Source organism: Amborella trichopoda, chromosome 10 (genome assembly GCF_054954075.1).
Source record: "Amborella trichopoda isolate Santa Cruz 75 chromosome 10, AtrichopodaSantaCruz75HAP2 v2.0, whole genome shotgun sequence".
NCBI classification, from domain to species: Eukaryota; Viridiplantae; Streptophyta; class Magnoliopsida; order Amborellales; family Amborellaceae; genus Amborella; species Amborella trichopoda.
In genome coordinates, this window is record NC_142345.1 from 43,724,165 (window position 1) to 43,746,530 (window position 22,366).

The 22,366-nt window shown below is 32.3% G+C and overlaps 2 protein-coding genes across 5 annotated transcripts; both read left to right on the forward strand.

Annotated features, from left to right (window-relative positions):
• The first annotated feature begins 5,878 nt into the window (after positions 1 to 5,878).
• On the forward strand, positions 5,879 to 9,894 carry CKI1 (Signal transduction histidine kinase). Its single transcript, XM_006857606.3, has 4 exons — positions 5,879 to 6,197; positions 6,506 to 7,089; positions 7,683 to 8,687; positions 8,965 to 9,894. The coding sequence occupies exons 1-4, from the start codon at positions 5,879 to 5,881 to the stop codon at positions 9,169 to 9,171; spliced, it is 2,115 nt and encodes a 704-aa protein (XP_006857668.2). The 3' UTR covers positions 9,172 to 9,894.
• A 7,167-nt stretch (positions 9,895 to 17,061) lies between these two features.
• LOC18447508 (tRNA dimethylallyltransferase) lies at positions 17,062 to 22,366 on the forward strand. Of its 4 annotated transcripts, XR_016042263.1 has the most exons (8): positions 17,062 to 17,537; positions 17,640 to 17,757; positions 19,264 to 19,307; positions 19,852 to 20,070; positions 20,249 to 20,359; positions 21,094 to 21,186; positions 21,293 to 21,411; positions 22,082 to 22,366. XR_016042263.1 is itself a non-coding variant. In XM_011629939.3 (7 exons), exons 1-7 carry the CDS (start codon positions 17,335 to 17,337, stop codon positions 22,198 to 22,200), a joined length of 807 nt encoding a protein of 268 aa, XP_011628241.1. In that variant the 5' UTR covers positions 17,062 to 17,334; the 3' UTR covers positions 22,201 to 22,366. The 4 variants fall into 4 exon arrangements, 3 of the variants coding, with proteins under 3 accessions (XP_011628241.1, XP_088705326.1, XP_020531121.1); XM_011629939.3 differs by lacking the exon at positions 19,852 to 20,070; XM_020675462.2 differs by lacking the exon at positions 19,852 to 20,070 and having other exon boundaries at positions 17,184 to 17,537; positions 17,665 to 17,757.

Genomic DNA, 22,366 nt, shown 5'->3' on the forward strand with positions numbered 1-22,366 from the left:
TACATTATTGAATAATATCTTTAGACATTTGTTATTTAAAAAAAGGAAAAAGTTTATATAAGGTTGCAACCTTATAATGTAGAGTTACGGATGCACCTCAAAAATCCAATGGATAGGTTGTTTTAATGTTGATCACTCATATGCATAAAATATATTCTAGAGTGCTCCTTTAGGAACAATGCTATACTTGATTTATAAAGAAAGATACCTATGGATTTTAAGGTATGGATTCCTACTATCTTGGATATTGTCAAAATCCATCTAGTTAATGACTAGGATACTTAAAATCAAGAAACCTATTTTTTCATGATTTCATTTCTATACCAGCACTTGTTTTTTTCAATTTCCAAGGCCCAAGGATTTCATTGGCTCCCTCGACCCAAAACAAAACAATGGGAGCATTTGGTAGGTATGCAAAATACCAATTTTTTAGTGAAAAACTATCTCAAAATTTTTAGAGAGAAAACTATATCAAAATTTAACTTTTAGAGAGAGAAAGTACCTAAATTTTTTAAAGAGAGAAACTATCTTCAAATTTTAGAGAAAAAACTATACCAAAATTTACCTTTTAGACAAAGAAAGTATGTTAAAATTTAGAGAGAGAAAGAATGTTAAAAAACTTAGAGAGAGAAAATACCAATTTTTTAGATAGACGAACTATCTTAAAATTTTAGAAAGAAACTATCTCAAATATTAAGTCTTAGAGAGAAACTATCATGTTTTAGAGAGAGAGAAGCTATCTCAAATTTTAACTTTTAGATAAAGAGAGTATGTTAAAATTTTAGAGAGAGAAAACACCAATTTTTTTTAGAGAGAAACTATCTCAAAATTTTAGAGAGAGAAACTGTTTCAAAAATTTTAGAGAGTTTCATATTATAATTTTTAGAGAGAGAAACAATATCACATCTTAGAAAAAATACCTAAAATGTTAGAGATAGAAACTAACTCAAAATTTTTTAGAGAGAGAAACTATATCAAATCTGAAGTTTTAGAGAGAAAGTATTCTTAAAATTGTAGAGAGAGAAAGTATAATCAAACTTTTAGAGAGAATCTATTATAAATTTTAGAAAGAGAAATTGCCAAAAAATTTTAGAGAGAGAAATATCTCGGTTTTTAAATAGAAACTATCTTGAATTTAGACTTTTAGAGAGAAACTATCTCGAATATTTAATTTTATAGAGAGAAAATATACTACAATTTTACAGCTAGAAATTATATCAAATTTTAAAGAGAGAAACTACCTAAAATTTTTTAGAGATAGACACTATCTCAAATTTTTTAGAGAGAGAAACTATCGCCAAATTTAGAGAGAGAAAGTATCTTAAAATTTTAGAGAGATAAACTATATCAAATTTTAGAGAGACGCTATATCAGTTTTTAACGAGAGAAACTATCTCAAACTTGAAGTTTTAGAAAGAGAAAGCATCTGAAAATTTGAAAGAGTAACTATATCAAATTTTCAAGAGAGAAAGTAAATAAATTTTTCTAGAAAAAGAAACTATCGCAACATTTTTAGAGATCAATTATCTAAAATTTTACCTTTTAGAAAGATAAAGTATATTAAAATTTGAGAGAAAAACTATATCATATTAAAATTTTACAGCTAGAAATTATATCAAATTTTAAAGAGAAAAACTACTTAAAAATTTTTAGAGATAGAAACTATCTCAAATTTTTTAGAGAGAGAAACTATCGCCAAATTTAGAGAGAGAAAGTATCTTAAAATTTTAGAGAGATAAATTATATCAAATTTTAGAGAGACATTATATCAATTTTTAACGAGAGAAACTATCTCAAACTTGAAGTTTTAGAAAGAGAAAGCATCTTAAAATTTTGAAGAGTAACTATATCAAATTTTAGAGAGAGAATTACATAAATTTTTTAGAAAAAGAAACTATCGCAAAATTTTTAGAGAGAAATTATCTAAAATTTTGCCTTTTAGAAAGAGAAAGTATCTTAAAATTTGAGGGAAAAATTATATCATATTCTAGAGTGCGAATCTACTTGAAAATGATTAGAGAGAGAAATTATCTCAAAATTATTGAAGAGGCGAACTATCTCAAGTTTTAAGTTTTAGAGAGAGAGAATCTTAAAATTTTAGAAAGGGAAACTATATTAAATTTTAGAGAGAGTGAAGCACCTAAAAATTTAATAGAGAGAAATTATATAAAAAATTTAGGTAGACAATTTCAAATTTTAAATTTGGATAGATAGTATATTAAATTTTAGAGAGAGAAACCATATCAAATTTTAGAGAGAGAAATTGTCTAAAACTTTTTTTATAGATACAATATCCTAAATTTTGAGTTTTAGAGAGAGAAAGTATATAAAATTTTTAAAACGAGAAATTGTATCAAGTTATGTTACAAAACAATGGACATAGAAGTGATTGCAAGGAATCCATGAATTTTGTATAGTGTATGTAAACAAGAGATTTGAGGAATCCATGATAGAAATCCTTGACATAAAAAATCTATAGATTTCTTTGGATTTTAAATATATATGACCTTGGATATCAAATTTCTTAATTCCCTCTTATCCAAATAGGCCCTAATAGTATTTTATGTAGCTAAAATTTAGCTATCTACATTTAAATGAGTACTAAGCTATCTACATTTAAATGAGTACTTTCAAAGGAAAAGGGTTAAAATTTGAGTTTTTAGTAGAACTTTGTGGGTGATGGATTACAATATGATGGACTTGTATGTTATATTATCTCAATTGTAGATGCCAAACCTAACTTGTCTGTTACATTACATAACTTGAATGTTATGTTATCAACTTTTATATCTAATTTTGCAGACACTGAACCTAAACTTCAGAACCTCCCAATAATACATTTTGTTGGCCCCTGGACTTGTCCACAGTCTGAGCATCCATAGGCGCAACCAATCAAATTGTATGTTACGTGTTAATTAATTTACTCAAATTTATCTTAACAATCAAATTCATCACAAAAAAATTTTAAAAGTGGCATATCCTTTTTTTCTCACTTGAAAATAAAAAATTAAGAGAATCCATATAGTTTGTGACATTTTTTTCATCTTATAGAGGATTTATCTCCTGTGTATTGTGGCATGATAAACGCTCTTCTCTTTCATAAGCAGCAGGCTGGGAAGAAAGCTGGCAGTAGGGGTGGAGCTATTGCCGGCCCTTCTTTCTAGACGGAAGCAAGCCCTCACGGGGAATAATAGAAAGCAAAGCCCCTGTTTCACAGCTTCTTCTTTGCCATTAAACTGGCCGGAAGGGCTAACAGAAGCCCCGCCGGCTCACTGCTTCTCGGCAATGAAAGAGAGAGGAAGGACGCCCTACACTATAGATAGAGAATGGAACAGCCGGGAGCAGGCACAAGGAAAATAATCCTTATTTCTTAAGACTTACGTGAATAATAATTAATTACATTTAGGTTTCTCATTTTAATTGAAAAAAGTTATTTACATACAGACACGAAAATAAAAAGTAAACTACAAAAAAGTTCTTTTTTTTTTTTTGCAAAAATTACGCACAAAGTCGGTCAACTCGCGTCCTCGTTTTTTTCTAAATTGCCCCTTAGTCTAATGTTTCTAACATGGCAAGGTTTAAGTGATTTGAGGTTTAGGACCTCAAGACTAAAGGAAAGTGTTCCGAGGTCTTGAACCTTGGACCGCTCACTATACTAAGCAGTCTGAGGTTCGGGACATCATGCCATCTCTGGACTTAGAAAAATGAATAAAAGGAATTTAAAACCGGTCCGATGTTAGCCGTTTGAGAGAAAACTTGCAAAAAAAAAAAAAGGGACGCGAGTTGACCAACCTTGCATGTAATTTTTACGGAAAATAAGAGCTTTTTATATTTTCTTTTTTGTTTTTGTGTCTATACATAAATAACTCTTGAAAAAAAGTAGATATAAAAATTATACGAGTGCGCACGCCCATGCACAAAAAATTTATTACATAAAGATACTAATAGAAGTGAGATAGATATGCAAAGATTCCTTATAGTATTAAGATTGATAATAACTTTAAAAGCTTTTTCTTGAATTAAACAAAATCAATGGCTCTTATTGCAAGATAACAAGGGACAAATAGGCATTACAAGAAATAATCACTATAGAACTTGAATACAAGATTTACCTTATTAATTTTTGTTGAAATGTAGTATGCCTGTATTATCTTTAAATACAAGACTACCCAATAAGCACGCCACTATAACTTCTTGCTAAATCAAGGGAGCATAGAAGAGGGAAATATTATTGCCAAGCTGGGTAAAAATGAGTGCAAAAGGAGGAGAGAGAAATAGAAAGGATGCATTAATGGCAATGAGAGAGAAATGGGGAGAGATATAGGAAGATTTAGGCGTGGCAAAGGAGAGAGAAAGAAGTTACTAAAAGGGGAATAAGAGAGAATAAAAATTGGTGTGGAGGAGAGGGAACAGTATCATGCGATTTAATTCATCATCCTAAGTTAAGCAAATAAAATATATGGCACACAAATTCATTGTTAGGTATTATATCTGTGTTTGAAAGGGTATTGTGAATAGTACGTATATTAAGTTGTCTTAACCTCTGTGATTAACAGTTAGTATTATCATTGCACCTCAATTTTTAAGGGGTTTCAAAAGATGGTTTAAATTCACCAGCTTTTTAATCAGTTAACCATGAACACAATCTCTCTCTCTCTCTACAAGTTGAAAGAAGAGCAAGTATAAAAAACTGGTGAAGGGGTACGTCTTTTACCCACCATACCTCTCTATCGCTGTGTAACAATCTCTCTCTCTCTCTTACATTCCTTATTTCTCATCACTCTTGCTCTCGCTCACTGCCTTTCCATCTCTCTCCCCGAAAAAAAAAAAAAAAGAAAAAAAAAGAAAAAAGAGAAAGAGTAGAGAGGCATAGCTCTCCCTCTCTCATTCACTCACTGGTTTCCTGTGCGAGAAGGTTTTTGTAACTTGTGCTTTAAGACTTTTTATTTTCTTCCAAATTGGAAATGTTTCAGAATTTTATGCTTGACAGGATTTGGGTTCCTTCCAAATAGGAAACGTTCAAAATGGAGTCAATAATTGCCACAATTTTCATAATCTTTCATTCTTTTAATATTTTGATCACTACTTTTATGATTCATTGTTTATGATATCACCTTCCAAAACAGTAGATTGTGGTTGTTGAATTTTTGTTTAGAATATTTTTGTCTTTTCTCTTTAGAGTCTCTCCTACAAGTTACAACTACGAATTTTGTTCTTCTAGAACAGATTTAACCAGTATATGGCTCTTTCAGTTGCAACTTTGAGGTCTTTCAAGAACTGGCTTGTATTTGGTTCTATTATTTTATAGAATATGTAATTATATCTAAATTTCTACTTAGCCTTTTAAGATACACGTTCAAAATCACCATTGGTTTCACCCAAAGTGAAACATTTTTGAACCAGAAATTTGGATTTGGGGCCTTAAATTGGAACCTATAACTATTGTGTTCCTGATATTGAAATCAGTACTTGGCTCTAACCATTATTTTGTCATGATATTGAAAATCAGTACTTGGCTCTAACCATTATTTTGTCCTGATATTGAAATCAGTACTTGGCTCTAACCATTATTTTGTGTCATTGATCCAATGTCTATGGCTGATAAAATGTGTTTAATCAGTATTTTGAGTTTCTGAAACTAGGTTAGATTTGGATTTCTGGCCGTGTTTAAATCAATATTTGGGGTTTATAGAACCTCAATGGAATTTATGAAACTCATTTCTTCATTTCTTCACTAGATAGATCTGAGACTCTAGTTTCGTTTATCTCTTTTTGATAATTGACTTGATTAGTTATTGATTTCGTTTAAGTGTGTATTGCAGTTTCTACAATGGAATGTAACTGCACAAATCTCATAGATGTTTTAAGGAAGTGCAACATGGGAATGTTGATTCTACTGTATGGCATGCTCGCCATTGTGGTTTTCGCCTTCTGTTTCTGTATGTTCTTGTTTTACAGAGCAGCAAGAAGAGAAATGCGGTTGTGTGCTGCTCTTGTAAAGCACATGGAAGTGAACCGACAAGCTGAAAGGAAGATCATTAACATGGACCATGCTTTGGCCATGGCAACGCATGATATACGCACATCGATTGCAGCCATCATTAGCATAATTGAACTATGTCGAAGAATTCCCTCGAAAACTTTGGAGCTTGATTCCAATTTGGAGCAGATGAATTCTTGTGCAACAAATATGCTTGGTAAGTTTGGAAACAACTATGTATTGGATTATGGAATTTATTTATGATGGGAGAGATTATTATAATCTAATGGTGTGGACTACAGTAGACGATAATGACCCAGTGTACTGTAGTCATCTATAGTCCATTGGATTATTTTTTGCTCCCCCTTCTTAGAATTATTTAACATTTGCAATAATTAACCATTAGAATGAATATTGAATAATACTTTGATTTAGTTAGTATTGAATATTACATAAGCATTTTCCATTTATAGGCAATTGTACTTATATTAATGTTTTTGTGTTTTCTGTTTAATTGGTGTCCAGCAATCATGAATTCTGTTCTAGATGCTAGTAAGATAGAGGCGGGCAAGATGCAGTTGGAGGAGGGAGAGTTTGATCTTGCTGAAACCATGGAGGAAGTGGCTGATATTTTTTATGGGCTTGCCATTAAGAATGGTGTAGAGGTTATCATGGATCTCTATGATGGTACAGTTGAAAGATACCGCCATGTAAAAGGTGATTGTGGAAAACTTAAGCAGGTTTTGAGTAACTTGCTTAGTAATGCCGTGAAATTCACAACAGAGGGTCATATTGTGGTTCGTGCTTTGATCAAGAAACCGATCATGATCTCAAAAGCATCGATAGCTAACTCTCATCATAAGGGTTATTTCTTCAATTCATGGGGTTGTATTATGAGATGGTTAAGTGATAGTGATGAAGCCTATGAGTTTAATGTTGTTCAAGCGGATTCAGATTCCTTGGAATTTATTTGTGAGGTGGATGACTCAGGAAAGGGCATTCCAAAGGATAAGCACGAAACAGTATTTGAGAATTATATTCAAGTTAAAGAATCAGTACCTAACAATATTCAGGGCACTGGTTTGGGACTTGGCATAGTTAAATCCTTGGTAAGTGCTTAAGTGCTTGTGCCTTTGTTCTTGAATAGAATCTAATGCATTCCTTTATAACAAACCATATTTATGGATATTTTACTTGGCATATGATAGTCGTTGGTTGTAGTTTACCAAGTCAGTCTGAGTGAGTTGACTAGAGTATGTTGCCTTCATTTATAATATGTCAATGTTTTACTAGACAGTATTTTCCTTCATTTGGAATAGCCCCATATTTTACTGTTATTCTATTTTGGCACATGATACTCTCATTGCATATAGTTTCCCAAGTTACTCTCCAATCTTGATTGATTGATTGAAGAAACTCAAATAGAATCCAATTTTGGAATCATATCTGAAAAGGTATTATTTTTTTGGTTATCAATTTCCAATTTAATAGATGATGATGTAAAATATAGGAAACATAATAAGTAGTGGATCCTATGGTCTCTATCCTTTGCATCTTTGGAAGGTGATTACCCATGGACTATGTATTTTTCATAGTCCAATTCATGGAATATAAATTTTGAAATCAATATCATCAATTTATGTTTAAAAGAATAGATGTGCATTTAGAGGGTTGATTTTTTATTTGCGGAAATTTGTTCCAGGTACGTCTCATGGGTGGAGATATCCATATCAAAGACAAAGAGCCAGGGGAAAGGGGGACTTGCTTTAAATTCAATATTTTCTTAAGAGGTACAGAGCGATTTGATTTGAACCTAGGACAAACAAATGCATTAGGAGGTCTTGTAGCACATACAGTACTCTTAATCCAAGGGGAGGTCCCCAGACAAATTTCTCAAAAATGGATGAGTAATCAAGGGTTTAAAGTTTGGATGTCGGACGGGTTGGAAGATTTGTTTGGTACATTGGAAAGGCTAAAAAGTGAATTGTTTTTAAGCAGCTTTAGATCCTTGGAAAGCTTAGAATTGAATTCAGTAGATAGCTATCGAAGCGATCACTCAATGGACATCCTTACCAGAAGAGTTTTGAAACGTTCTACTAGCCACATTGACCTAGTTCATCATAGTACCAGATTCAATATTGAAAATGCTTGTATTTTAATGGTTATAGATATGGCTTGTGGGCCATTTTCGAAACTCTCTTTAATAATATCTGATTTCATTAGAAGCATAAATAATTTACAATTTAAGGTTGTTTGGTTAACTACGCCCATTACCTCAAGTGAAGATTTGGAAGTTCTGGAAAGTGGGCAAGTTCCATGCAATCTTGTTTTACGCAAACCATTTCATTGGTCTCGCTTACATAAAGTTCTTCAACTTGTGAAAGATCCATGGGAAGAAAATGACAGTGATTCATCACAAACAGTAAAAATTGATGTCATGCCTGCAGCTAGCTCAAGTACAAGGCTTAGAGGGAATTTTGATGGCATGAAAGTACTAGTTGTGGAAGATAATATATTGTTGCGGCGATTAGCAACGGCTAATCTTTCTCGTCTAGGTGCTTTGGTTGAAATATGTGAAAATGGAGAAGATGCTCTGAACCGGGTCATCAAGGCTCTCCGAGGTAAAGAAAGTGCTTCAAAAGAAATTCATGAGATTCATGAAGACTCCTCAAGTTCTCCATTTGACATTATTCTAATGGATTGTGAGGTAATTGCTTAAGACTATCATTTTTTATGTATAGTGAAACATGCATACGTAACATACATTCAGATATGTACACACATTTATTTATTGTTCATAAACACATCTATACAACATGCATAGATACAAACATATACTAATGCATATATATCGTAGATACAAACATATACCTAAAGAAATAGGGACATGTGCTCTAAATATTAGTATTCATAAAAATATATACGATGCATGGAAACACTAACACTAGACTCTAGTGAGTTGAATATGTCAATTTGTATTTCAGATGCCAATTATGAATGGATACGAGGCAACAAGAAGGATTCGAGAAGAGGAGAGGCGTTATGGGATTCACATTCCAATTATAGCTCTCTCAGCTCATGTCATGCCAGAAGAAACAAACAAATCAATTCAATCAGGAATGGACTTCCACTTGACAAAGCCCCTCCAAATGGATTCTCTCTTAGATGCTATCAATAGAATCAACAGATAGTAACTCCTCATTCAACTAACCACTCTTCCCTTTCTTTTAACTGTGCAACTCCACTTTTTGATTAACCACCTTATGAGGTTCTTTTAACTGTGTAACTCCACTTTTTGATTAACCACCTTATGAGGTTCTGGTCAACAAGGAATTTAACAAAAGGAATTCTTATCTGCATCAAAAGGTTGGCTCAATTGAAGCTCACATCAGAGATCATGAGTTTCACAAAGTTGGCTCAATTGAAGCTCTATCAAAGGGGATTTATTTATTTTTCTCTCTTTGCAGGATTGTATAATAAGAACTTGGTGAGAATCATTTGTACGCTATATATTTTATATTTTCGGAACGAGACATTCCTTAATTTCTTTAAGGTTAAATAAGTGCATAATTCATTCTTCTTTTTTTATACCACCACTGGACGTAAAATTGTGTTGCACGTTTTAATTTTTTTATTTTTTTTAGAAAAAATGATATAGTTTCAATCATCCGGTTTGAGATTGGCATATAAACCACACAAAAGCTTTGAAAATAGGAAAATCTACCCAAAACGCGTCTCTCTCACTCTACCTCTTTCCCTCTCTGCTTTTTACATCTCTTGTTCTATTTCTTACTTGGTTGCCACATGCTATCCTTTCCCATGCGACCAGCAACCAACCTTGGTTATTCTACAGGTTCATTTTGAATGTCGGATTTTCTGAAAATATTTTACGAATATTTGTGTATTATTTCTGCAAATATAGAATATTTTATTTTTTTAGAATTCCAAGATATAAATAGAGTTGTCCGGTAGTGAAAAATTAAATAAATGGAGGAGATTCTCATAAATTAGTTGATTATGAAACCGTGTACTATGCAGGTTGCATCAAATTAGGAATTAGGGTGCATCTTGTGACATGATGGATTAAGTTTGTACACAATTGAAAGTATCTTCCCTTTAAAAAAATGGAAAAAAAAAAAAAAAAATAGTGGAAAAAATGAAAAAATATATATATGAAATATTGTATTTTGGTATTGTCTAAAGGAGAAAGTTTATATAAGATTGCAACCCTAAAATGTAGAACTAGGATGAACTTCAAAAATCCATAGGAAAAAGTTGTTTTAATGTTGAAAAACTCTCTGATTAATCATCTCGATATCAAGATGTATGACTATGAAAAATAAATAGATTTTGTGTCTCAAAAATAGTACATCTTACAACATATTATCAAGAACGTCCATTTTAAGATTTTCATATGTTTATAGATCTACTTGATTTTAACTATTTTTGGAGTTTATAATTTTATAATTAGATATAAAAATAGATTTTGAGATAATCCTAAAGATATTTTACATCAAAATTATATGTTATGATAAAATTTAAAGGTGCGCCTTAACTTAAATTGTTTAAGGTTACAACTTTATAGAAACGACACCCTTGTCTAAAATGGTTTTCTTTAGAACTCTGGTTATGTATTAGTAGTTGGTTTTGAATTAATAAAAGTGTTTTAGCTCATTTATGAATATGGTTTCTCAAGAAATGGAGTTAACTTTGTAAATATAGAAAGAAAATTGTAAATCTCGAATTGCAAAAAAAGATCAATAGTCTTTTTTTGTAGATAATCCCATATTAATATTTACAAAAAAAAATACAATACGTGCTTAAACTTAAGCATGCATGGAAACACTTACACTAATTCTAGTGAAATGGGTACGTCCACATGTATTTCAGATGCCAATCATGAATGAATACGAGTCAACAAGAAGGATTCGTGAGGAGGAGAGTCGTTATGGGATTCACGTTCCAATTGTAGCTATCTCATCTCATGCCATGCGAGAAGAAACGAGCAAATCAATTCAATCCGGAATGCACTTCCACTTGACAAAGCCCCTCAACATGGATTCTCTGTTAAATGTGATTCTCTGTTAGATGTGATCCATAGAATGAACTGATAGTTAGTAAGTCCTGTTTAATTAACCACTTTTCCCTCTCTTTAACAGACTAACCATTTGATTAACTACTTGTACTCATTCTTCTCGAATTCGTTTATGAGGTTCTTGTTACTCTAAACTCAATCGAAACTTTATCGAGAGGATTTATTTATTTTTCTCTCTTACTTATTCTTTTCGAGTTATTTCCTTTGAGAAATACTCCTAATTCATAATTGGTTTGGTTGGTTTATGAGGTTCTTGTTACTCTTATAAGAACTTGGTGAGGATCACTTGTACGTTATATATATTTGGAATGACATTTATTGATTTCTTTTAAGTTTAGTGCATAATTCATTCTTCTTTTATACGATTATAGAACGTACGTTGAACGTTTTAAGTTTTGTATTTTTGTAGAAAAAATGATATAGTGTCAATCATCCGGTTTGAGATTGGCATGTAAAGCACACAAAAGCTCTGAAAATAGAAAAATCAACACAAAACGCGTCTCTCTCTCTCTCTCTCCCTCTTTCCCTCTCTGCTTTTTACATCTCTTGTTCTATTTCTTACTTGGTTGCCACATGCTATCCTTTACCATACGACCAGCAACCAACCTTGGTGATTCCACCAGTTCATTTTGAATTCCATGTTTTTTCTATAATATTTTATAAATATTTTTGTATTATTCCTGCAAATATAGAACATTTTACATTTTTGGAATTTCAAGGCATAAATATAGTTGAATGGATGAATTAAGTCTGGTAGTGAAAAACGAAATAGATGGAGAAGATTTTCATAAATTAGTTGATTATGGAATCGTGTACAATGTAAGTTGTATCCAATTAAGATGAAGCATTTTATAAATTGACACATTAATTTTGTACACAATTCAACTTACTTTTCCTTCTTTAAAAAATTAATTATAAAAATTCAAAAAAAAAGAAAAAGACTTTTATAATGGATTTTGGTATTGTCTAAATAGGTTTTTTTTAGAACTCTGTATATATTAGTTAGCTGGTTTTGAATTAATAAAAGTGTTTTAGCTCATTTTGTTGGGTGATTACCTTGTGGGTCCAGCCTCATAAGTAGTAAAAAGAAAAAAAAAAGGACCCCATAAAATAAGAAAAGGTTAGAGAGAGAACATATAGGTGTTTAAAAGTTAAAACCCAGACAAAACCCAACAGGGGTTTTTTTTTACTACCGTAGAGAACAGGTAGAGGGTAGCACTTTTCATTCGATGACCTCCATGAGCGACCATCTCCACTAGCGAGCACCCTCCACCACTGAGTACCCTTCATCCATTGGTGAGCATCTTGATATGTCATTCCAGAGCATCTCGATAGGCCATTCCAGAAGTCATTTTTGTTATTTGTTACACTCAGCTGGAAAATAAGAACAGTTGGTGCAAAGGTCATTTTTTCTATTTGCCACACTCTACACTCAGCTGGAAAACAGGAACAGTTGGTGTGCTCTGCGTCTGCTTCTCCAAGCCATTGGAAAACCATCTTTGGGTTTTTTTTTATGTGGGAAAGAGATTATCCTTATGATGCTTGTGGAGTAATCTTGTATTTTTTGTTTGTTTTTAGTAGATTTCTCGGATTTGCCCAGTGGTTTTTCTCTTCATATTGAAGGGTTTTCCACATTATATCTTGTGTTATTGTGATTGTGTTTGGTGGAAATTTCCTTTTCCCTTTTGTGATTTGTGATTTCCATTTACTTTGCAAGTAGCAAATTGCCTATTTTCAGTATTTGTAAAACATAAGATATGTTTTTACCTTTGATTCACACATAGAAAGAAAGGGAATTGCTTCCCAACACATTTGTGGATATGGTTTCTCAAAAAAATGGCGCCAACTTTGTAAATAAAGAAAGAAAATTATTTCTTGAGTTCTGAATCTCAAATTGTCAACATATCAGTAATGAGATATTACAGTCTAATTTCAATAAATAAATAAAATCATAACCAATGATGCTTTGTTAATTTAATTTTCATGAGCGGGCATTGTCTAATTTAACAAAAATAAATAAATAAACTTTTTGGGTTTTGTTTATTCAATTGAAAAAACATACTTTTTGGGCTTTGTTTATTCAATTGGAGAGAAATGGTGGATTTCTCTATGATTGCAATAACTCTAGTTGGTTATCGTCCTACTTTTTCTCTCTTCGTGATAGACATGGTTCACTCACTTCTTGATTGAACCATCTTGTGGAGAAAGAACAATCTAGAAATCTCTTAAACTAAGCTTTTATGTATGCATGCTCTCTCTCTCTCTCTCTCTCTCTCTCTCTCTCTCTTTGAAAACGACTGCATTTAAATATTTAATAATTAAATAATATTATAATAATTTTAGAAGATAAATAGGATACTCTCTCGTTAAATGCAACCACATTTAAATTTTTAAACTGGAGTGATTACATAAAAAAAATTTACTTTTATTTACTTTTATAATTTTGAGCACTATTTTTTCTCAAGGTGAAATTTAGAATTTCTATTCATACAATAATATAAATTTACAAGTGTATCGCCTTTTGAATCGCATTTAATTTTCAAAATATAATACAACTATTGGGTTGTTTTAATTTTAATGAGTGAACTTTATAAATTTTAATATGATTTTGAACATGTTTAATTAATATACGATAAATTAATTGGAAATAACACTAATTTCCATTTTTTAAAACAAAATATTGATTATGGACTTTATTAAATTGAACTAATAATTTCTACATATTTGTAAGGTGATATTTTTATATAATTGTATTTTAATAGTTTTTTGCTCTATTTTGGACTCTTTTTTTAGTGATGTGAACATAATGGTCAACAGATATAAGGGAACGATATCTTAATATTCATGTATTTTCATAAAATAATAATAGTACATAATGCACTACCCCCAATTTTTTGGAAACTTAAAAACACTATTTCTAGATATTTTTGTTTATTTTTTAAAAAACTTTTAGGTCGAAACAGGCCAATCTCTAATCTGGATCGCTTCACCAATTCCATTCAAATTTTGGATGGATGATCCGGGTCACTGATCCCTTTTTTAAACCTTGTTCCAGCCTATTGACTCAAGGTTGTGGAAATATGACCATAAATTACAAGTTTTGAAAGAAAAGTTAGCCCGTAACCATATGAAACAATAAAACTGATAAAAAATGAGTTGAGAGAGGATTCCTAACGTCTGACATAGTCTTCTTAAGGTTGCAACCATATCACCAAGCATTAATGGCAATTTGTGCACCGAGAGGCTTGCTTCAAGGCTTACAAAGTCATTGGATGCATGGGTTAGAGTTGTCTGATCATCAATGATTCACCCAGTTTTCCATGTATGATCCCTTAAAAATAAATAACTTAGGTACTAATTGGAAGGGCATGGAACTCAAAAACTCCCCTTAAGAGCGATAGCTGACATTCACTCCATGCTTCCCCAATTTCTAGCCTTGAGGCCATTGTACGGGTGGCAATGGACCCAGACCCAAGTTGGGAGTCGAGTTCAGGTCTGGGTATTCTATTAAATACATAGATATTTTAATTTTTGGGTCAAATCAGGTCTGGGTTCGAGTCCCATACTATATTTTGATGTCCAGTTCTACGTCTGCTAGGGTCCAGGCCATGTCCCATGTCATTTTTTTGGGTCTGGACCCGGATCCAACCTGTTGCCACCCCCTTAGGCAAGGCTTTCCAAGGGAGCTAAAATGTAATGAATACTTAGAATTTGACTTAAAAGGGTTGAAGTTCTAACAATTACTAGGAATATTTAGGAGTTTCTTTTAGATTGAAAGTTGACTTGGGGATGCCATTCAATAAACAGGTACAAAAGTTTCCTTTTGAATGTTGAATTGAAAAGTTAACCGAGAGCTGAATTTCAATAAATGAGTTGGAGTTTTTAGAATTTAAGTGGCAATAAATTTGGAGGGTAGTGATTTCATGCAACGGTCATATAGTAATATAATGCACCAATATTTAAAAATCATGTTAGGATCATTTGTCTGATCCAAATTTTAAAATATATATTTTTTTTCATTCTAATGAACAGTCACAAAAAAAAATAATTTGAAAACATAACTTAGAAAAGTATTTTTCAAGCTCAATTAACATAGGCCGTCCATTTTGATAAAATGTTTAGATCTAGGTCTTAGAAGGATTTTTTCTTTTCCAATTTTTTTAGATAGCTTTATTATCATTAGATGAACAATGTTAAAAGAAGAAAAAAATGATTTTGAGTTTGTAAAGGCTAAGATCTTGAAATTCATCAAATGAATGGTCGAGATTTGTTGTTGGAGGGGACTAATTTTGACCATATTTAGGGTTTAAATTGATTTTTTTTTTTTTTTGGATTGATTATTGAGATGAACAAAGTGTGTGTGCAAAATTATGGGTCAAACAAATACCACAAACATAGTTTTCTAGAAGTGTAGTTGCATTATACTATGATACAACCGTTGCATGATACTATGATACAACTGTTGTATAAAATCACTGCCAAAATTTGAAAGTTTTTTTAACTAGGAGTAATCTTATGATGATTATGGAGATTTAAATGCACTATTAAGTATCTATCTTGTAGCAATGGGGATAAGTTTGAACTCAGAGATTCTCTCTTGGAGGATTAGAGTAGCATATGCCCTCTCTTCTCTTGATGTATTCAATAGAATATTTTAATAGTAAATGGTTCTATACCTTGTTAACAGTCCTCATATTTTTTGACCTTTTAATTTAGGTGTTCACATATCCATTAGATCTAGACCAAACTTTAGGATACGCAATTTATTTTTAGTTCCTCCATCGAGACTACATGTTCGTTAGATCTTAAAATGCAGCATTAATAAATATTGTAATGTCAAGCCCTGCAAAATCTGCAATCAAATTTATAAGATTCAATTTTTCTGTGCCAACTAGCTTGCCCTATTTTTGTGTGGTCTCCTTCCAAAATCTATCGTAGAGATAGATGTAAAATTTAATAAGTCAATAATCTCGACCAGGAGGATGATGAAAATAAAAAAAATATAAATTTGAACATGTTCATTTTAACAATTAAAATTTAAGTTTTAATTCCAATTGTTTTTCATATTCATGATCTACGTAGTCAAGATTATCTTGTAAAATTTAAGAGAGTCACTTAAGCATGGGCTCACTAAAACTTTTTCATAATTTATATGAGAAAAAGGGTATTTTGGGAAGGAGTGCATGAATTAAGAAAGACTGCCATTTGTACAAGGTGTAAACTTTGGGATCAAAATGAGGTGGCCTATAAAGTTTACTAAAAGATGTAGTTTTGATATCAGAAATCTTTACGGTGGCTTAAAAACCTATTTTTGTCCATAATTATGAAATTTAAAGCTCAAAAATAATGTAGAGCGAAAAAAGCTAAAAAAAATGTATTAGGACTTGGTTGAGTCGACTCAGACTCAATCCAATTACTCGGCCTCGTCCTATGGGCAAGAGTACCACGAGTTGTGTGTACAACTTGAGGCATTTTAAAAATACTTCAAAATTAAAAAAATTCTTAAAAAATAAAGTTGTGTTACATAATTTTTTCTTACATGATTTGAATGCCTTTGCTAAAGATTGATAAGTGTTTATTTGCCATTGATATTTTTTTTTTTTTATTCTAAAATACCCTAAATTGTAAATTAGATTTTTTTTTCAAATCCGTTTTTCTTTTCTTTTTTACGCTTGTTTTAAAATTTTCGCGTTGTTTTAAGTTTGATTTAACTTTTAATACATATTTTAATTTTAAAATTTTTTGGGCTTTTTGACATAGTGCTCAACTCGACCGAGTAACTTGCATAAACTAGGAGTCATTGACACTGCAATAAATACTTAAAAATTAAAAATAATGATCCAGATAATATGTTAACAAGATGTACTCTGCGTTTTTAAAAAACTTTAATTTTTTTAGTATATAATAATCAGTTTTAAGGTTTTTTTTAAATGAATAATTATTTTATAGGACCCTCTTTATTTATGTGTGTAAGACTTCGATTGATCAGGTTGGTACAAATCTTTGAAAAAAATTACCACACTTATCTGAGATTTGTCTTTTTTATACATCCGTGTAAAATTTAAGGATGATATTGAGGAACCTAGGGTTGATCACGATCATTTCTCTTTTTTAATACGATAAAAGGTGACTTTTGAAGTACATGCGTCTAGACCCTGAGTATAACGCTGGAGCCTGTTGAACTTTTTCGTTCATGCAAAAAAATTTGGAGACTTAGCAGAATCTATGAAGAACTCCAAATGGGAGGATAACAAAATTCATGGGTAAAAGAATTGGGGGCAAATGTGATGCTTTTGTAGGGTTTCAATCTTGTCCCTCTTCCCTCTATAGAATGGTGGATCAATTCTTTCCGTCGAAGTTCGCTGGAAGCATGAGCACCGGTGAAATTCCCGGCGAAATCTCCTCTAAGTATATGCCTGAAAAATGCGAGCAAATGATGCTCCTTTCTGGTCCGCCTTGCTGGTAACTATTCCTATTTTCTCTTCTATTTCTCTGAAGGTACTTAATCAATGTTCTTCATAGATCATATGATAAACTGTTCTTTGTTTTTTAAAAAATTTTCAGTGGAAAAACCTCGCTTCTTTTTCAGTTTGCCTATAATCGGGCAAGGGAGAGCTCAGATTCAGTGGTGTTTATCTGCAACAAACAGAGGATGGAAAACAAACTACCATTTTTAATCCAGGTACGGTTTTTAGTTATTTTACTTCTTTTTTGGGGAAATTAGGAAAAGTTGGAGTGATGCTGAAAATTAGTAAAATAAGACCACTGATCCTTACAAAATATAGATTTGAGGAATCTCTTAGATGCTGTTGAAGTGTAATTTGGAGAGAGAGAGAGAGAGAGATGCTGAAAATTAGTAAATAAGACCCCTGATTCTTCCAAAATACAGATTTTAGGAATCTCTCAGATGTTGTTGATGTATAATTTGTGAGAGAGATAGAGAGAGATTGTGCGCCCTTCTTTGCCAAGTATTATGCAACCTTCTTGATTAAAAACTTATTTTAAATAGATATGGACATATGAGTGTAATGGCATTAAGTCCTTTTGTAGTGAGATTTCAAGAGTAAAAATTAATAAGAAGTGCCTAAATTTCTAGAGTATCGATTTCTAAAGTATCGAACACAATTGTCGGTGTCACATGTGAAAAAGCTTTAAACACAAGTGTCCATGTTATATAGTGGAAAACATGTGAGAAATGGGAACATTGTAATATCTCTCAAGAATCTTTTGATAATGTTTACTAATTTTTTATTTCATCTTTGTATTTTGATTCACCCTTTCTAATCATGTTCATCAAATCATCTAGAGGCTAAGGAGAACCTTTACTTTCTCTCCCATGATCTCTACATGGCTAAGAAATCCATTGATAAAAATTGTAAACCTCATCACTATTCCCAATAGCTCTTCCAACCCCAGAAGGTGTAAGATTTCTTATTGGGCTTTCATCAAAAGTATCCTTAGCCATTTCATCTAATTGGGTCACTTCATATTAGTGACAACACATGTCCCAGGCTTCATCCTATAGAATTCTCTATAGTTATGAGCCAATTTGCTTCAAGATATAGAATATCTCTATAATTGCACCAAGTTTTTGCCTAAAAAATGCAACTCTTGGAATGCTGAAGCCTAAGATGCAAATCAAGCCTTAAGATGGTTTTCCATTGCTTACCTTCAAGATTTAGCAGCAACAGAAAATTTCTATGTTTCCTTTTCCTTCAATAACCAGGAGCACATAAGAGCAAGTGATTCCACTTTTTCACGATGGGCCCCAACTGGCCACATGGATAGCCATTGACATTGGTGTTAGTCGGAAATGTTGAATAAGTTCGGAAAATAACACCAACAAAGCAAAAGGGGTTAGGTGCCTTTTCTGTAGCCCATCTTATGGAACAAAGTTTTGGAACTCAGGGCCCCTATGCTTAAGGTGGTCTCTAACCAAATTCATATCAATAGTAGTTAACCAACCTTAAGATGCGACTGGTGCAACCAAAACTGCTAGTAAGAACTTATGGACATGTTACCTTATTTTTTATTTTATTTTATTTTTTTTGCCGGTTTTTTGGGTCCATATTATTTCCAAACATCTATGGGTTGGTATCTGTGTGTATGTGTATGTGTGCACGTCCGCAAGCATGCATGAGTGTGGGTCTGTTGTTTTACTAGAATACTCTGTTATTTCATGTTGCAGGGCATTGCTCCATCATCAGACATATTTAACAAAATTCAGATGAAGTAAGAATACTTGAATTCGTTTATGCAATTCACTTACTATCATTTATTTCTCTCTTAGTCATTTTGAAACAGAAAAACTAGTTATTTCTCCTTAATACGAAGCTCTCAATGTTCCTTAGCTTCTGTTGATGTCCTATAGTATATATAAATCTCTATTTTGCATAGGCAAGACTGTTTCTAAGTCAGTTGAATTCCTTGAAGAAAATGAAGCACTTGTATATAATTTATAGAGAATGTGTAATAAAAAGAAATACAGAAAAGCAGTACCTTTTCTCCTTTTGCGGCTTTTATGAAGAAAAGTATTGCCTTCTCTTTATCAAGATAATGAGAAATGTTGATTGTCGTAAAAACATGCAATTTTATCATCTCTAATTATTAAAAAAGAACACAGTTGTATTATCTTTTACTTATTTTTATTATGTCAGCAATTCTCCAATTGTAGAATATTTTAGCATAGTCAAGACTCTGGATATTTGCATTTTAAACTCTAGAAAATGGGTAATGTTTTGGCTACTTCAAAAATAGTTTTGTTGGTGAATCTCAGTGTTTGAGGACAAGGAATGTTCCAGGAGTGGGTCCAAGTCAGCTCACCAAATCCCGAGTCTGTCTAGTCACAGATCAGAATCACTGGTTCTTTTGAAGATTTTGGCAGACTCAGTCGAGACTTGGTCAACACAAGTTAGGCTTATCTGGGACTGGCAGGTTGCCAGTTCTGGATGACTCGAGTGAGTTTGAGTTGGTCTCACTGAGATTCTGAACACTGGTAAATGTTAATAGCTACAATGCATAGTTTTCATCCTTTTGCATTTCTTTCATTGGCATATTTTTGCTTTGGTATTTGGGTGGAATATGGGGCACCAGTTTATTTTATCTAGGATCCAAGAAAAGAACAGAAAAAACAAAAAAAACAAGTTGGAAGATTTAACTTTTATCATTTACAGGTATTTGGAAGATGATGAGGGACTCAAAAAGTACTTTGCAGCATTCCATTTTCACGAGACATTTCCAACTGCAGTTATCATTGATGACTTTGGTGAATTCTTCCATGATAGGTACATTGTTCGTTAGCTTGTCTGTATGTCATGCTAGTGCATGTTATGGAGGCCTGTATTCCCAGTTTCCTTTTTCATAGGAGTGGCTTTTCAAATCTTACCATATGAATGTGTGGTATGCTTAAAATTCATGTTTGCTTCTGGAAATCTGAAAGCTCCCATGTATAAAATATGTTTTATTACTCAATTAATATGTCAGATTGTAAATCATGCTAGCATATAATCTTTGTAATATCAGGCTGTCCTTGTTGGTTCTGTTGTCATGCACGATATTCAGCAAAGCAGTGATACAATTGCAGCATTGTAAAGAAAAACATATGAACATGAGACATACAAATGGACAAGTGAAATCACATGGAAAGCCACTGTTTCTAGAATGTCCCTTTTCTCTTCTTGGATGGAAAAATGACTGGAAGTTATCATAGTTTTCATGCTTCTCCTATTACTCCTTGATGGTCTTTCCTTGTAACACCCATGGTTCATGTGCATTGATTTTACATCTGTTATGAATTCCATTCTTACCTTCAAAGTAATCAAACCATTCACAACTTGGTCCTTTATTCAGCGAAATATGATGTGTTTCTATGATCAAAGTTAATTATAAAAAACATGAAGTCCATGAACAAACAGAACGGTTGTAGAATTCATTTATTTCCACTATTTTTGTCCTTTGAAATTTTGATTGGAGCCTTGTTATAGCTTGCTAAATCGAACATTGATTGCTGTTGTTTTAGAAACTGTCAAGAGAGGTATGGAAATCAAAGAGGAAGGGACTTGGCCATGGTTAGAACCTTGGCATTGTGTCGGGATGCTATAGACTATGTAAAGTAAGTAATGAAATACTTGAAAATTTTCAAATACAATAGTGAGAGTGTGGCTTTGAATTATTGGATGCTTTAATCCTTATTATAAGTTTCCTTGAGCTTTTGTCAGTGGGAAACAGAATTTGAGGGGGACATGCAAGCTTTTGCTCTCTGATACACATCATGGTGATAGCCCTAGACTCTTATTTATCTATAAGAGGTGGCTGCCATGCATTTTCACAATCAAAGGTATCTCTATGTTTGACAACTTACCTCAATGTGAACTTTTTTTGGGGAAATTTGGAAATTCAGTAGGATCCCTTATATTTTGCCTAATTTTAAAAATGTCTTCAATATTTTATATTTTACGCTTGTGCCCCACTTTTTGAGTGTGCCTATTGTATTTCAATTTTATTTTTTTTATACATCAGATTAAATTTAAATTTTGTTTGTTCTTACTTCTTACTATCATGCACTAGTAAGAAAAAAAAAATTAAAAAAAATAATGAAAGAAATAAAATGATCAAACTACCCCTGAAACATGTAGCTATATTTAGTCATCTTATTTTTATTTTCTAATATTTTTTAGAGGTGCATGATGGGGAGCAATATGGACACAAAAATTTGTGCTTAATCTAATGTACAAAAAAAAAAAACAAATTACAAGAAGCACTACAAAAAGTGGAACACGAGCATAAAATATAAAACATCAAGGACATTTTTGAATTCCTGAAAGTTGTGGGGATATTTATGAAAACTTCCCTTTATTGTTTAAATGCGATCGTTAGTTCTTGGTCAAGAAATGGATTCGTCCTCTTTTCCTTTCTTTGTTGATTAAATCATCTCCCTCTCTCTCTCTCTCTCTCTCTCTCATGCACACATACTGCTGATGATCCATCCTCATTTTCCCTTGTTAAAGTGCATGTCAATGGATCATTTTTGCTGAGCAAAGGGGATTCGAGTCATGCGGTTAGGTACTCCATTTCTCTTCAGCATCTCACAATAGAGGAAATTATCAGGGAAGACGGCTTTTCATAATTTGCAAGAACAATGGTTCAGAGTTTGTATGGCTGTTGTCTCAGACCCATTAGTTAGGTTTTACTTTGTTCATTTACGGATCAGTGAAAGTTTTCAAAGAAATTTGAAATATTTTACTCTGTAAGAATGGAAGAAATGAATTCCATTGTTCATGATGGTAACTAAA

Coding starts and splice junctions, on each gene's coding strand:
- CKI1 (XM_006857606.3), top strand. CDS start 5,879: ATGGGAATGTTGATTCTACTGTATGGCATGCTCGCCATTGTGGTTTTC. Junction 6,198..6,505: donor TTGTGCAACAAATATGCTTG/GTAAGTTTGGAA, acceptor ATTGGTGTCCAG/CAATCATGAATTCTGTTCTA. Junction 8,688..8,964: donor TTATTCTAATGGATTGTGAG/GTAATTGCTTAA, acceptor TTTGTATTTCAG/ATGCCAATTATGAATGGATA.
- LOC18447508 (XM_011629939.3), top strand. CDS start 17,335: ATGGGTAAAAGAATTGGGGGCAAATGTGATGCTTTTGTAGGGTTTCAA. Junction 20,360..21,093: donor GGTGAATTCTTCCATGATAG/GTACATTGTTCG, acceptor CTGTTGTTTTAG/AAACTGTCAAGAGAGGTATG. Junction 21,187..21,292: donor GATGCTATAGACTATGTAAA/GTAAGTAATGAA, acceptor AGCTTTTGTCAG/TGGGAAACAGAATTTGAGGG.